At 42.4% G+C, this 16,450-nt stretch overlaps 2 protein-coding genes across 2 annotated transcripts in view; one reads left to right on the forward strand and one right to left on the reverse strand.

The window, feature by feature from the left end:
- The first annotated feature begins 335 nt into the window (after nucleotides 1-335).
- On the forward strand, nucleotides 336-5,948 carry slc25a29l (solute carrier family 25 member 29-like). Its single transcript, XM_070920287.1, has 4 exons — nucleotides 336-369; nucleotides 2,170-2,213; nucleotides 3,363-3,446; nucleotides 5,178-5,948. Exons 1-4 carry the CDS (start codon nucleotides 336-338, stop codon nucleotides 5,946-5,948), a joined length of 933 nt encoding a protein of 310 aa, XP_070776388.1.
- Nucleotides 5,949-8,281: 2,333 nt separating this feature from the next.
- Nucleotides 8,282-16,450, reverse strand: part of fancm (FA complementation group M) — a 38,634-nt gene continuing 30,465 nt past the window's right edge. Inside the window, exons 14-24 of the mRNA XM_070920475.1 lie at nucleotides 13,043-14,855; nucleotides 12,688-12,782; nucleotides 11,974-12,042; nucleotides 11,679-11,798; nucleotides 11,120-11,291; nucleotides 10,852-10,958; nucleotides 10,253-10,749; nucleotides 10,089-10,176; nucleotides 9,643-9,991; nucleotides 9,010-9,304; nucleotides 8,282-8,908 (exon numbers count right to left, since the gene is read on the reverse strand). Coding sequence (XP_070776576.1) covers nucleotides 8,782-8,908; nucleotides 9,010-9,304; nucleotides 9,643-9,991; nucleotides 10,089-10,176; nucleotides 10,253-10,749; nucleotides 10,852-10,958; nucleotides 11,120-11,291; nucleotides 11,679-11,798; nucleotides 11,974-12,042; nucleotides 12,688-12,782; nucleotides 13,043-14,855 — 3,732 coding nt within the window. The 3' untranslated portion in view covers nucleotides 8,282-8,781. The remainder of the gene's footprint in view (nucleotides 8,909-9,009; nucleotides 9,305-9,642; nucleotides 9,992-10,088; nucleotides 10,177-10,252; nucleotides 10,750-10,851; nucleotides 10,959-11,119; nucleotides 11,292-11,678; nucleotides 11,799-11,973; nucleotides 12,043-12,687; nucleotides 12,783-13,042; nucleotides 14,856-16,450) is intronic.

Here is a 16,450-nt window from a genome sequence, read left to right on the forward strand (position 1 = left end):
GGGCACTTTTAGCAGTGAGAGTGGGGACACATCAGCAAAATAAACCTGTCAAGAGTTTCAGCCAGGCTCCAGGCTCAGAGTCCGTGTGGTTATCATTAGCAGGAGGAAATCTTCCGTTTGCTCAGCATCAGCAACGCCTGAAACTCAAAAGAGGATATTTCAGAGAGAGCTAGCCAGTTTGGCTGAACACCAAGCCGGGGTTTTGTACAGCATACCCACGTCCAGACAGGTTCCGGGACAACATTTATAACAAAGTACCCACTAAGGGCTTGTGAATTACGTTTGTCAGCCATCGAATTAGCTTGACAATTTCCAACCGTTAGATTTTTGAGGGAATGGCATTGGACTTCGCTGCGGGCTGCATAGGAGGTAAGTAATTACCTAGTATTGATGTTAGCTAGAGACGTTAGCCAGGTTAACAAGTTCAGGCTAACGACTAGCATTAGCAGCAGCGCTCAATTTTTTTTTGCCGTCGTCAAGCAACGCGTGGACAACTCGAGCGGTGAGGTTCGTGATTTGTCCCCTTCTGCCACGTATGAGACACTTTATGAACAAAGAATGACATATTAGAGACTCAAAATCCAAGTTTTAAAAGTATTTTTTTCCTAAACACGTGGAAACCCCGGATGTAACGTCAAGTTTGTGGAGTTACATTCCATACCTGTAGCTCCCAAACAGGGAGTGGTGTTTATGTTGTGTGTTGACATTCATGGAGTAGCTAGTTTCGTGTCAATTAAACTTGCACAAGTCAAGCCAATCCCAAAATGGGGGAGGATTTTTTTTTTCTCTTTACAGTGTCAAAACTGTACTACAGCACTACATATCAGGATATGGCATCATCTATTCTTAGGATAATCACCAGACAAGCTTCTCCAGCCTGCATTGTGAAATTACCCTCACCATTCCTCTTAAGGGAGTAACCGTCTAGAGAAAAGGGCGACCTAAAGGTTTCTGTTTGAGTGGAGGTGAGGTACTGTCAGAGTTTCCTGAAAAGCCTCACCCTAAATCCTTGGGAATCTTGTCAGCTGTTTTGTCTTTGCCCAAGGCCAGGTCATCACAAACTTTAGCACATCAAGGACCCCAGATAGTCTCGCTTTAGAGCACAGGCCCTGGTGTGATAAAGGTTTTGTCCAGAGAGCCTTGAGTTTAGTTTTTTTTTACTGTAAATCTAGAGATTGAGGTTGAATTAAAATTTTGTTTAAGCAGTGCATTAGACTGCTAATTGCAATCATTTATTTCGATACCAGATGCAGGAATATATTTTGTTATTCATTCACTCATTCATACATGCCAAATCCTTTCCCAAAGCAGGCTGGTTACACTAAAGTAATGACAGGAAGTGTATGTATAATTTGTTACCATAAGCTCCAGACTAGCACGTTAAGACTGCAGTGCACTTTTATGAACATCCATGCAGAAGTGCTACAACACCATTATAATTGCACATGGCAAATAACACTCAAATAATAAGTAAAATCAGTATCATGGGTGCAGTTTTGAGGTTGTTTTTTTTGTTGCTGCGATTATGAAGACTCTACCGAAATGTCCAATATCGGTTACTCAGTTAAAGCCAGAGGAGGTATGTGTGCATAAGTTGTCAGGCCATGGACAAAGTTGCTGATGTGTGTGGGGAATGTGGACAAGATTCATTACGAAACTGAAATTATAGTTCAAGTCAAATTATAGTCACATCAATGCTGACATACTGTCCTTTTACAGTGGAGTATAAGTGTGTTGCATTTGATGACTAGCTCTGATGATTGAATACGTCTTTGCTTATGGGTCCTAATATGACATGGTCAGAAGTCACTTTTGTATGGCCTTTTGGCTCATTGGCATAAGTCAAGGACAGGGCACTGTTGAGCTTTCGTCACTGGGTACAGTGCAGTGACCAGCTGATAACTGCTCAGTCTCAGGGGGACGGGCTGTTTGCTGTTGCGAGATGAGCCACCTGATCGTAAACCTTTTTCTTCCCCAAAATCAAACCGTAATTTGCAATGCAACACTGTGATTAATCGATAATTAGGCTATATTGTGTTCATACCATATAGCCTTGTATTAGGCATGTGTAGCTGCAGTGCTTCTATTAGGCCAAGAAGACAACAACAGATGAGTAATTAATTTGTATTTTCTAATATGATTTTTCAATTCCCGTCTCTTGTTTTTCAGGTGCTGCTGGTGTTTTGGTCGGACATCCATTTGACACTGTGAAGGTGGGTGTCTTTTCCATCTTCTTCACTATTTACTCATGTAAGGCAATGACGTGATCCAGTACTTTGCTGTTGAAATGTTGCAAGTCATACCACTCTGTTGGCAGCCTGAATTTGAATCCAGATAACTTATAGTTACAGTCAGGCTTCAATAAGACAGTGAGGTAATCGAGGTAGAGGAAAGGGCCATCTGATTACTGTAGGGTTATTATTAATACAAATACATATTTGTCGAACTGTTAAAGACATATGATTTAGTTTTATCTTATGTAGATCATGTTTTCTGTCATATGTGTATTTCTTTATCTCTAAGCAAGTTGCATGCATAGCTTTTTATCAGTGCACATAGATGTTCAGAACAAGGAGCTGGTGTTCTCTAATCCTATACAATCATTGTTTTCAACTAACCGCAAAGTCACAGGAAGCATCATAGGCACTAAAGTTTGTAAACATGTCCATGCAGTGTTCATTTGGCTTTAAACTTTTATGAGAAAAAAATGCAGAAAGTCGTCACATTGAACGATTTCTGTGAATAAACAGGAATATTCTAAGTTTTCATGCAAGGCCGCTCACTCATGAGAGTGCAATCAACTGGCTGTCATAAATCATTCACTCAGGCAAGGCAAGGAAGTTTCAAATATAGCGCACGGTTGTTTGAAATTGCAGCCTCCACTTGCATAAATACAGAGATGGTGAATGGTTTGGTTGTAGCTCTTTTATGCGTTGCTTTCAATGTCATTTCTCCCTGAGCCGGTGTCTGGGGAGGCTGTCTTTAACAGCAGCAGTGTCACTGTGTTGTAGATGAGAGAGAGAAATAAACAACCTCTCCATGGAAATGTGACCTAGTAAGTATGGTCAAGGTTTTTTTCCTCCCTCTCACCCAATGTCTTGTCTTAAGCTATAGAAATTTATAAAACACAGAAGACATTTTGTTTTTTGTACAAATTCATTCTTGGTTAATTTTTTCTCCCTCATGTTGCACCCCCTAAGCATCCTCTTTTTTTTATCCTGAAAAGAACCATTTCAAAGTACTGTTGCCTGCTTGTTTCCCATTTAAACCTGTATTACAATATGTGGTTGGTTGTTGTTGTCGCCTTCTTTGGCCTTATTACTCTACCATACGACTCTAAACATGAGGGCTGTCATCCACAGGTGAGGCTTCAAGTGCAAAATGTGGACAAACCTCTGTACCGCGGGACATACCACTGCTTCCAGTCAATCATACGCCAGGAGTCGGTAAGCTTCTGTTTGTTCTGTGACTGCCTCTTAATGTTTTACTTCTGTTATTTCGAAATTGTCTTGGCTGTTAAGTAATGTGTGCTTTCACCACGTGCAGCTTACTATGCCGATGTGGGGACTGGTCACTGCTGCACTAATTCAAGTGTCCAGTTACAGTCCCATGTCTGGACACAGGCTTCAGCCCGCATGTTCCTAACATGGGGTGTTAGGGGTGAAAGGGGGAGGTGGTGTGTCTGTTAGCCAGGGTCAGTGAGGACCTTATTCCTGCATGGGCTAAATAAAGCTTTGGACAACGTGCCATTTGAGCTAAGTGGGGTATGCTTGGTCTCAGTGAATTTCTCATGGCTGTTTGACATGGAGGTGTTGGCTTGTATCCCCCCCCCCACCGTACGATATTAAAATGTTTAGCAAATATCACTATTGGCACATTTTGATCTGTAGGGCTAAAAGGGACCAGCAGGCTAGAGAAGAATATTTGACTGTACATGTTTTTGTTTTAGCCTTGTCAGTGTAGTTATATAATTTTTCAGCATTCCAGCAATGCCTCAATGTTATCGCCTCGAGGCTTTAAAACTTGGAAACGCTGTTTCGGTCATACTTTTTTTGACTTCCTATGAGTCGTTCCTCTCTCGTTACTGTGACTGGAAATACAGGCACAACGACAGGACAAAGACAACTTTTTGATAACTTTAGGGATATTTTGGAGCTAAAAAAACATACTGATTAACTTACTCTGCACCCTTTGTCATAAATGAAACCAAATTGTGAGTTGACTGTATTGTTACACCAATTTGTGCATATTATTAATTTGTGAACTCAAAATAGTAATTTGTTCCCTCAGATTAATATCTGTGTGCATGAATTCACAAAACAACTTTCTTTATTTTGCGATGCATTACAGTTGTATGTGGATACTTAGCAGCTGAAGCCGGCTGAAAAGAGTAAAATAAAAACTAATATCAGATGTATTTAATCTCAGCTATTATTACAGCTGTAACTACTATTATCAGTCATATTTCCAGTATTATTATAATTATAGCTGCTATTTCTACTGCTAGTGCTGCCATACATCTCTGTCTATCTGTCTGTCTGTGTGTTGGTCTGTCTATCTGTGTCTCTACGTCTTTCTCTCTCTCTCTGTCTCTTTCTGTCTGTCTGTCTGTCTGTCCCCCTCTCTCTTTCTCCCTCCCTCTCTATGTCTCTCTCTCTCTCTCTCCCTCTCTCTCTCTCAAACCCAACCGGTCAAAGCAGATGACCGCCCACCTAAAGTCTGGTTCTGCTCGAGGTTTCTGCCTCTTAAAAGGAAATTTTTCCTTGCCACTGTCGCCAAAGTGCTTGCTCATGGTGGGAACTGTTGGGTCTCTGTAATAACATCATAAAGAGTCGGTCTAGACCTGCTTTATTTGTAAAGTGTCATGAGATGGCTTTTGTTATGATTTGGCGCTATATAAATAAAATTGAATTGAATTGAATTGAGATGTAGCTTCAAAATGATGACGAGTACAGAGGGGACAAGGACAGTTGGAATGAATGCTAGCCTGTTACATTAATTCCCTCTGCCACAATATTAGCTTGATTTGAAGAAATTAAGTAATTTAAGGGTGTAATTAAATAATTAAAGGGTCAAATTGATTCATTTCTAGGAAATAACTAATTTGTGTGCACAGATTATCAAAAACTTTACCTTTCATATCTGCCTACAGATGTAATCTGTCTTTGTGTCTGTAGATGTTCGGTCTGTACAAAGGCATCGGCTCCCCAATGATGGGCCTGACCTTCATCAATGCCATAGTTTTTGGTGTCCAGGGAAACGCCATGCGCAAGCTTGGCCGCGACACACCTCTCAACCAGTTCCTGGCCGGAGCCTCTGCCGGAGCCATCCAGTGTGTCATCTGCTGCCCAATGGAGCTGGCCAAGACTCGCATGCAGCTGCAGGGGACTGGAGAGAAGAAGTCGAAGAGGAAGGTTTATAAGAACTCGCTGGACTGTCTGGTGAGAATCTACAATAAGGAGGGAATTCGAGGTATCAATCGCGGCATGGTGACCACCCTGCTGCGCGAGACGCCTGGTTTCGGTGTGTACTTTCTCACTTATGACATATTGACACGTTCCCTGGGCTGTGAGCCAGAAGACCCTTACATGATCCCCAAGCTGTTGTTTGCTGGTGGGATGTCTGGCATCGCTTCCTGGATCTCCACCTATCCCGTGGATGTGATCAAGTCGCGTCTTCAGGCGGACGGGGTCGGCGGCGTCAACCAGTACAGTGGCATTATGGACTGTGTCAGGCAGAGCTTAAAGAAGGAGGGGTGGAGGGTGTTCACACGTGGACTCACATCCACTTTGCTCCGCGCATTTCCAGTGAATGCTACCACGTTTGCCACTGTGACTCTGTTTTTATTGTACATGCGTGAGGGCGAGGAGTGTAGCATTCAGGACTCTGAGCCACAGCCTGTCCAGCTGCAGCCTCTGCCGCCACAGACACAGCCAAGCAGCATGTAAGCCGTGCTGCAGCAGTGAGCATTACTACAAATCTATTGAGTGTAGATGGAATTTGCAGCTTCGTGCAGGTCAGTGATCTGTTAACTGGTGTCCATAATGAGAAAGGTGAACTGATCCTAGGTAAGAATCTGCCCACGGAGCTTCAGCAAAGTGACCACATGTAGTATTTAAATAATATATTTTAAGATAAAAGCTGTAAGCACTTGTAAATATGATCTGTTTTTAAAAGTACTTCGTTTTGTACACATTTGTTTTGAGTTTTAAGTAATTTAGGAAACTTGACGGTTACAAAAGTTGCTGTAAAATACAGTGACGGTTACAGATGTTCCTAAAATTTAGAGTCAAAGAAACGCTTGAGGTAAAAAAAGGAGTATGTTTGGAATTCATCCACTGTTAGACATGTTTACCAAAGTCCACAAAGTTTGGCATACATGTGAACATTAATGTCTTTGTACTGTTCCTTTGTGCAAACTTCCATCAGTGAAATGAATGTGATTGAAAGATTTAATTTATAAATTTTAAGCAGTTGACCAACTCATGATATTCTTTCCATGGTGTCCTGGTCTAGTCTTCCCCTTTCTATTAGTGCGAGCACAGCATCTTATCAAAATGGTTACAAATACAAAGAAAGCCTTATACATGTACATTTATGTAGATATTGTTGTATTCTTTTTCTGAGGTAACAGCTGTCTTCTTTTTATTTCAGCTTTCCGTCTACTTTAATAATCTGCTTTGGATCATGAGGCCCATTGCAGTATGACATAAACATGGTTTAGATAAATTAATTAATTAATACTAATTTCTTTCTAGTTTGTTTAATAATATGATACGATCACTGATGCCAAACCACCAACCAAATCTGATGCAGTTTTTCTGCATCTTTTTGTCCTGGACATCGTACAGTGTCCAAAGAAAGCACCTTATGGTATGATATTAAGCACATGTACGGTTAAAAACTATTTTTGGCAATCACATTTTTTACTTTACACAATAGATTTTATTTAGTATTTCCCACTAAAGCAAGATTCTGTTACAGCGTTGACAAAATTGATTAAAAGTGGGCTTTTTAAAAAGTATTTTGAAACCTTCGTGGACGGGAAGCACAATGTTTAGCAGGCTCCACATTCTTCATAGGGGAAGGCAGAAATAAAACTTCAGCTTGTGACTTGAAACGCCTGATGTGAACTTTTGTGAATTGTCACTTGTTGAGAGGTCACTATTCTGCCAAGAAAAACAATTGGTAAAGCTCACAAGGTTCAAATGTTCAGCACCAAAGATGGAACCAACTAGTTTTACGGCTGGTTTTGTTGTCTTAAAGCCTCTAAATATGACCCTTAAAGGTTTTTAAATCTTTGGACAAACAAAATCTGGTTTCCTCTCAATATTAACCATTATAGGACACAGAGCACACACACGTCACTCAGAGCAACGTGACCTCTGTTAACTGGCTGAAGTACAAATGCTTCACATTTTGCAAGTTTAGAATATAAACTATTAACACGTCAAACACAGAAACTGCAGAAATGCAAAATGCACTTGCAAAACACCTAACTGCAGGTGACACATGTATCAAAATAGCTGAAGCTGTGTCCTTGCATGTAGACGGCACACATCTTTATTCTTCATCTGCTGTTTTAAACTACTGCTGCGGTTACTTATCAATGAGTGTAAGTAGATGTTAGACTGGGACTGCAGGGTCTGAACTGCTTCGGGGCTGTCTAAAGACATAATGATGTATGTACATACTGTGAATTTGGTGGTTTTTGTTTTCATTTCATCCTTTTGTAAGTAAAGGTGTGAAATCTCTTGGCTTTAGATTGATCTTAATTACAATCCTGTATTTTCCTCTTTCAAGACTTTAGCTCTCTATTTTGTAATTTACATTTGTCTGGTTTGTGTGACTGTACTGGTGGGATGATGCATGATTGTCTATCTTTTTATAAAAGGGCTGCTGTAACGGTCTAATGTTGCCTGTGTGCTCTGTACTTGTTTATGTACAATATCTCACACCAAAGCAGCATGCGCACTCTGTAGTTCTTTGAGAGAATAGTGAAATAAAAGCCACTTTTTTTTTTCTCATGTTTTCTGAAAGACGTGGTTCTTGGTACAGCTGTTACCACAATATTTTGGATATTTATTCGTTTTAACACTTGAATAAGTTGTCAGAAACCCTAGATAATGTAGAAATATGTTTTGTTAATGATATGAAAGACTGACCTCTAGTGGTTATATATGTGTATCATAGGTTTTACTTGGAGCAGACTCCTTCAAATATTTGAAGGGGGAACACAGAAGTGCTTTGTGACACAATGTACAAAAATAGCACTCTTTATTAAAGAAATTCTTCATTCAGAATAGAGTTATAACCAAATGTATCCATTATTTTGACAAAAATAAGTTATTCAAGTGTTCTTATGATCACAGTATTGCCACAACAGCGCCTGACCGGATTAGTGCCAGTATGTAAGTCTTAAGGTAAACACTTCTCACCCAAATGATTTAATAAAAGAAATCTGTGGTATTATATAACATACAAATTGAGTTGAGTGGTGTTTCCCCTTCAACGTATTGTGCAAGCAGGTTGAAGCAATACCCTGTCGCTCTTCTTTCATTGAGATGCAGCATCAGAGCAGTTAGTATATATAGATAGTTACTGTCGTCCTCTGGTCCCTGGTGAGACTGAAAACAAAGAAGTACAGTGGAGTAAAGATACACCAGTAAGAAAGAGACAGTAGTGGAAAAATAAAGGAAGAGAGGAAAGCAAAGCATGAAATAGAGGTAGAAATAGATTTCAGATTTGTGGTATTCTTGCAGTGATTCTCGCCCCACGCTGCTAGCTGGTTTTTCCTGTTTTTGATGTGTTCATGAGAAAGGAGTCACAGGAGTAGCGCAGGAAGCGGTAGATCTCCTCAGCTCTGGATCGACTCATACAGCCTCCCTTCTGTATGGCTTCAATGGAGCTGCAGTAGGAACAAGGGGGGGTGAGAGGGGATGTTGTACTGTGAAAACAAGAGGAGAAAGAACGCCACAATACACACACACACACACACACTTCCTTTACCTGTTCATGAGTTGTGCGATTGACCTGAAGTTGTGGCTCATGCTGAGGGCGTGGACGTAGTTGACTGAGGGCAGGCTCAAGTACAGCTGCAGGGCCTGCTGCCTGTGCTGCCCTTTGACCTCCAGCGGCACAGCGATGCCCTGACCTTTCCGCTGCTCCAGCCGCGCCAGATCTGCTAGCAAGCCGGCGCTCTCTTCAGCGCCATCGCTCCACAGCAAGCGCACCCCGGTACGCACCAGTGCTGTCAAGGTGCTGTCATAATAACGTGTTCGCTGAAAGGGACGTGACGCCTCACCTGTGTGTTCATACGGAACAGAAACATGTCATCTCACAAAGTCAATGTAATTGTTGTGAAAAGTTCCCGTAATGCAGACCTTCAAAGAGCACAAAGAACATTATATCCATTATACAATAACAGGTGTTTACAATATCTATTCATATTAGGGGTGCAGCTAATGAATAGTAATTTCTATCCATCGACTAATCAAATGAACTCATTAATCGTTTCAACTAACATTTACATTGTGTATTCATGTAACTCAAACCTAATTTAAAGGATGAACCTGTACAAAAACCTCAAAATACACAGTATGCAGTGGCTTCATATTAAGTCAAATCAGTAGGCTGACTGACCCGGCTTGGTTCGGTCCTTCTCCACTATCAGACAAACGCGCTCAAACAATCCCTGCAAGCTGTTCACTCTTTCAGCCAGTCGCTTCCTGTTCTGCATTTGGGCCAAATCTGATTGGCTGTGCCTCTCCGCTGCCATGCGGTTGCTGACGATGAAGTAGCTGCCGTCCAGCGAGCAAACGTGGACGGTGGCTGTGTGGCGCTGACGCAGGCTGGACATTAGCTCCACTCCGCTGCTAATGCAGCGACTGTCCACCAGAATGCAGACCGGTCCGGATGCAGCAGGGGACTCGCTGACTGATGAACCCTGTGCAGTGGACTTCTGAGGCTCTAAGGAGGTGGCAGGGAGTGTCTGGACAAAGGAAAACAAAATCTCAATGTAGTTCATTTTAAATCTCACACATACTGTATGCCCCGATGGCCAGGTGTGTCATCTTGTTTGCTCGTACCTGGGGTTGTTTCTTGGAGGATAATTCTGACTCTACAAAGTCTAGTTCATCAGAGAGCAAATGCTGATTTTCTAACCTCTGGAGACACCTGCAGGAGACAGAAAACGATGCTCTAGTGGCTGATGAATGTTTGTGTTTGTGTGTTACCATATGAGAATCTTTACCTCTCATTCTGCTGGTCCTCAGTCACTGAGCGTCTCTGTGCCTTGCTCAGCAACGAGACCTTGGATGCTATGGTTGAAGATGAGAAAGAGGGGGGTCCCTGCTGCTGATGAGGCCTGCAGGGCTCCGGCTGTGCCACCTTTGGCCACAAGGGGGCAGCAACACCCCCCCCTGTTGTGAGACTTGTCTTTTTGCCAACCTCCTCCGCCTCCTCCTCACTAGAGTCATTAATGCGTATGACACGGGCGCGCTTAGTCTTCACCCCAGCTCTTTGCTCAGGTGGAGCTTCAGCTGTAGTCTTAGCGCCGGCTCCGACTCTGGCTCTGGATTTGTGCAGGAAAACACGCCGCCTGGTGGCATACTGCCTCTTCCCGTCCACATACGAGTCCTCAGGCATTAGTTCAATGTCCTCAGCCTCTTCCTCGCTGCTCTCCAGCTCCTCCACCTCACTGCCCACCACAAAGCTGTCCTCTGCATATGTTTCATCCATCTCAGGCACCTGGGACCAAAGGACCAAACACGATTAGACTAAATGTTAACTAAACTACTCGTTGTAACTCAAGTTTTTTATTTGCATTGAGTAAAGAAATAAACAGTATACCTGAGAAAATATGTCCATGTTGTGATGATTTCTGTAGGACATTTTGAACTTGCCCTGGACTGCAGGGCTTCTCACTGACTTCAGGTAAACACAGTGCATCTCCGAGTCTGACACAGAGGAGAACAGACAGGAAGCCCAATAAATGTAAATGTCACGGAACAATTCCTTCAGCCTATTTAAGGTCTGCAGTTTAGTGGACTGGATTTTAACTATAATCCACTGACGGTACAATAAAACCAGATTTCTTGGAATAACCACAATGTTGTACCGTTCAGTCCCTGTGAGAAGTGCGTGTTGTTGACCACAAAGCCTTCAAGAGACTGGTTCTGGTCTTCTCCATCCTCTTCATCAGATGACACGTCTGCGCCCCCCTCCTCCTCCTCCTCCGACAGCTTCGCTTCTTCATCCAGGAACTGACGCCCTTTTCGACACACGGCGTGCTGAGAGAGGAACGATGGAAAATGTCAAGGTTTGACGGATGCTGAAGGTGTCTGACATTTATTTATAGACGACATTTTTATGTGAGGAGGAAGGTGTTATTGTTTTGGGGCAAAAGTTATACTGGTCTGAAATGTGTTATGATTGTATTTTGAAAGAGACAAACAGCAGCAGTATAGCGGAAGTACAATCAAGTTTCTGCACAACAAGTAACACACACTCTAATGTTGCCCTACTTACAGAAACAACCAGAAACAAGCAACCAGAGCTGCATATGTATGTAAACAGGTGTCACTCATTGCATGCAGTGATGCGAAATCATGGGTGATAAATGCTATAATTCAGATTCAGATCACAGCGTCCTACAAAGCCACCTGTTACATACAGACCTTGGCTTTGCGCTGTTGGACTCGTTGCCTCTCAGCTCCGTGTGCTGTCGCTTTGCGCGTGAACACGGACTCATTCTGGAAATCGTCATCAGAAACAGCTTCGCCCTCCATTTCATCAGACTGGAGACCAATGAGGAGAACAAATTGGTTAAATACCGTACAGTTAATGGTTTATGATGCTGAATCTTATCAAACCTTTAGGACTTGAGTAAATTATCATAAGAAATGCATGGAGTGAAAGTATTTAAATCAAACCGGCTGTGGCATTCTTTACTGCTAATGAAGAAAATCTTACTGTATTAAGTGCAGCTGTACGTTTCCTGTTCACAACCACCGGAGAGTCCACATCACTGGAGATCTTTGACTAGAAGATAAAACATGTTTCATACTCATTCAAGAATTCTGTGTGATTTTCGTTTATATTGTCAATACATGTTTTGCTGAGACATTTCGGGAGCTGAAAATGTTTCTTCACTGCTTGCAAGCCGGTTGCCATGACAACTGCAGGTACCTTGGAAGTGACAGACAGAGGCAGCAGCCTGAGCCGTCTGAATCAGATATCACCTGTCTTGGTTGTTGTTTTTGTACCACAACACAGAGGTTAACTTTTTGTTTACTGTGTGTTTGTATGTATACACCAAGATTATAATTTAAGTGGCCGTCTTTTTTGTATACATCACATTAACCTTACGAAAGGAAAAAAAGAGCAAACTAAAGCTGCAATGATTAGAAAATCAATCTGCAGCAATTTCTTATTATTTTTTATAGCAGAAATGGCTTTCATTCACTGGATCCAGGTTATTAAATGTGTTATTAAATATTTTCTGGTTTCCTTTGTCTTCAGTGATACTAAACTGAATATAATTGGGTTTTTTCATTAGAAAATGTCACCATGGGCTCTGTTGATGGCCATTTTCACATTTTATAGACCAAATGATTAATTGAGAAAACAATCAGCAGATTAATAAAATAATAAGCTGCAGACCTACAATCAGCAGGCCTTGCTTACCATTTCTGGGGACGACAAAGGGTTGACCTTGTTCTGATGTCTTCTTTTATGAACCACAACTTCATCCTCACTGTCACTGTTGCACTCCACTAAGAAAGAAGGTGAGACACACAGAACAATGCAGGGATCTCTACGGCAGCAAACAAAGTAAGCCAATATAAAGACATTTCAAGTTTAGGAATCAGGGTAAACAAACCTGGATGAGGAGGGGAGTCCGCCACACAGACTGACTCCTCATGTGAGCCGTTTCCCACACCCGACACTCTCCCTGGCTCGGCGGTGAGACCCTCCAGTCGCCTCCGCTTTAAGTTGAAGAGTAAAGACGGGGTGCGAGGCCCGGCGTTATCAGGCAGGAGCTTCCATCTAGCTACTGGTGATGTGATTGGAGATGGGAGTGCACCACCCAGAAGAGAGGACATTTCTCTCTTCCTACGCTCTGACTGCTTTTGTGGTGTAGATAACGTGGATTCACTGGACAGTAGAGGCACTCTCTGTCTATGGAAGCTGTTATAGGGAGTGGAGGAGCTGGACACGGCCTGCTTTTTAGGCTGAGGAGAGGCCGACATGCATGGGGCGGGAACATCCTCTACTTCTTCCTCGGAGTCCTCCAGTGAATAGCCGAGGTCAAAGTTGACAGAGAAGTAGTCGTGGGAGCCTTCAAATGACTCAGAGGTTTGTTGCACTCTGGGAGATTTACAATGAGCTGTAATTGCCTTGCCTGTCATTGAATTGTGTGTTGCAGGTTTACTTTGTGCTGCGGTGTGTGTATTATGTTTTGTCTCTGTAGTGTTATGGATGTCTGTGTCCTGAGTTATCAGTTTGGCATGCGGATAATGAGTTAAATCATCTGTGTGCGCTGTGTTTACTCTATGGGCGCTTTCAGCTGTGTGCTTAGTGCTAAATGGGTTTGTCGGGGTGTGCATATGTGAAGTGTTATACAACTTTTTGGTGCTATTAGCAATGCCTCCAGCACTAGGGGATGTCCTGGGTGTGATGCCAGGAGTCGAGATGTCTGGGATGGTCATCTGCAGGAAGGCTTCATCATCCCCAAACAGATCCATGCTCTCGTCCATGTGAGAGTCCCCGTCGTCTTTCACGCCACCGTCTCTCAAGTCTGACATTTCCTCATTCCTCGCATCATCCCAACAACTCTCTTTGTCTTCACTCATGGCATCATTCTTACTTTTTATTTCCTTGTACTTTTCAGCTTCCGCACCAAGCTGTTCCTCCTTGTAAATCTCATCATCTGTCTCTTTGCTATCATCTCTTATGTTGTGATTATCATTCACTACTTCTTCCCCAAAAACCTCATCCCAGGTTGGACTGTCTGCTGCTGCGCTGCCCCTGCTGACGGTTTGCAGCTCCTGACAAGGCTGATCATGACAGATTTTACTGTTCTTTTTATGACCTGGAGGCTCGTTGGAGTCCACCCCAAGGGAGGCATTGTCAGCGTCACTCATCATCACTTCATCATCATCGTCGTCGTCGTCCACGTCCAGGGTGAAGCTGACCTGGAATGGCTGATGAGGCCGCTGGGGGGAGAAAGGAAATGATGGAGCAGCCATGTCGGCCTCTAAATCTTCGGTCAGTGACGGAGGAGATCGGGACAGGAGCTCCGCCACGTTGGCCAAGATGACCTTCAGACTCTGATCTCTTCCTGGGAGGAGTTTAACAGAGGAGGGAGGAGCTGAACCCCATTTAGGAAGGTAGAACATGGCCTGAAGTTCAACATCTTCATCTTCATCAATCAACTGTGAAATTTTGTCTAAATTTACAGGCTCTGATTTTATGACATCCTTGTTAATAATGGCACAGTCATCATCCACGTCTGCTTCTGGACAGTCATTGTTTGGGGGAAGAGGACAAATTGCCTCAGGTCCTGGGTGATCTGTGATGTCATCATAAGGTGCCTCAGTATCATGTTCAACAGGTAGTCTTTGTTTTGCCACGGTCACTGTGGAAACAACTGGAAATCTTTGTATATTTTCCCTCTCGGCTTCCTCGTCGATGCATTCCAGGTCAGACAACGTCGAATGAGATTGTTTGGGTTTGTTCGTGGTAGCTTTAGTGCAGGTCTTTGTGGCCTTCTGCTTCTTCTGTCGGCTCTTCACATGGCCATCCGCCTTGTGGAGGTACGGAAGAAGCTCCTGTTCGTAACGACATTCCCCCTGAACACAAACACAAACACACAGAGAAGTGTTAATCTAATCAGGAAGTGTCCTATGAAGAGATGTCACATTGCTGCCACACATGGAGCACATTCAAAAGTCTGATGTAACGTTTCCCATTTATTTGTTTTTCTAAAACATCAAGGAAGACAGACATAATAAAAAGGAGAACATCATTATAAATCTGCCCACACACAGTAGTCATCCGGCACCTGTCGTCTGTGTAAACCATATGACATGGAAGTGATTCATCCAGAGTGGTATCCTGCTTGGGCCAACAGGGTGCCATCGAACCTGTGACCAGCAGGAGGACGAAGGATGAAGATGAAGATGCTCAGTGAACAGAAAGGAAAGAAAAAGATGCCTAATGTAGCAAGAGCAAGAGGAGGGTGTGTGTATGGAGAGCCAAATACTGGTTTTGTCTGGAAAGAGGGCAATAAAAACTAAATGAAGGGAGACCATATGTCTTTGTGTTAAATAATGCTTCACACTTAATAGAGTGGGAATGATTTGAATGGGAACAAATGGCTCCAAGTGTTGTTAAATATGGGAAACTGAGTATAAAAGACCTTTCAGTGAGGGAATTGGCCAAAGCTCACCTGAAAAAGTGTTTCCACCTTTATTCTGTTATAAAACTGTGCATCAGTGCAGACGACTGAGCTTCATGCATGCCACTTTGACAGGCCACACGGGCCTTTTGATCCAGATGGATTTGGTAAGACCCTGCTGTGTCTCAAATATATATGTTTCTTTAAAATTAAATCCTTTCTGTCTGCCGCTGACCTGGTCAAAGTTAGTCATGCCCTAATTTCATCCTGTCTTGATTATTTAACTTGTACACAGCATGCAGTAAAAAAGCCCTACATTGTCACCACAAGCCTTTTCACTGGAACGACAAGAAGAGAACATATCACCCCAATAATCAAAATCAATCAAAGTGATCTTGATTGTGAATTAATTATGTCATTATCTCCAGAAGACAAAGTGTCATTATTTTGAGATCTCAAGGAAATTATTCCTTTATCATGGGAAAACCACATTTGTTATTTCGATATAATGACATAAATAACTTGTGATCTCAAGAAAACAAATAAGATTTACTTGTTATAACGGGAAAATGGAGGAAATAAAATGTTTGAATCCAAGGCCGCTTAGGGCTTGGTAAAGTTATAGTTCAAGAGACATGATTTTATACTAGAAATCTCGTACTTTTTTCCCTGCCAACTGTGGCCTTAATATTCCCAAATATTAAAATAAGACTAAGCATCTACAGTCATGCGGCTCTGTGAGGCTGTAATTAGAGAGAGGAGGTGCTTTGAGCGAAAAGCTAACGTTGGCGTGCCAATATGCTCACAATGACAATGCTAAAATGCTGCAAACACAGCTGAGGCTGATGGGAAAGTCATTGGTAATAGATAGATATTTGGTCATAAAGTACTGGACAAATTAAAATTTTTGACCTAGATGAAATGTTCACAGTGATTACAATTCATCTTGAGGTAGAACATGAATGTGTTAATTGCGATTAATTTTGCATCATCAGAAGGTTTTATAACATTGTGTAACTACAGTAAAATAGTTATCGTTGTCATTAT

This window comes from Enoplosus armatus, chromosome 15 (assembly GCF_043641665.1).
Source record: "Enoplosus armatus isolate fEnoArm2 chromosome 15, fEnoArm2.hap1, whole genome shotgun sequence".
NCBI lineage: Eukaryota > Metazoa > Chordata > Actinopteri > Centrarchiformes > Enoplosidae > Enoplosus > Enoplosus armatus.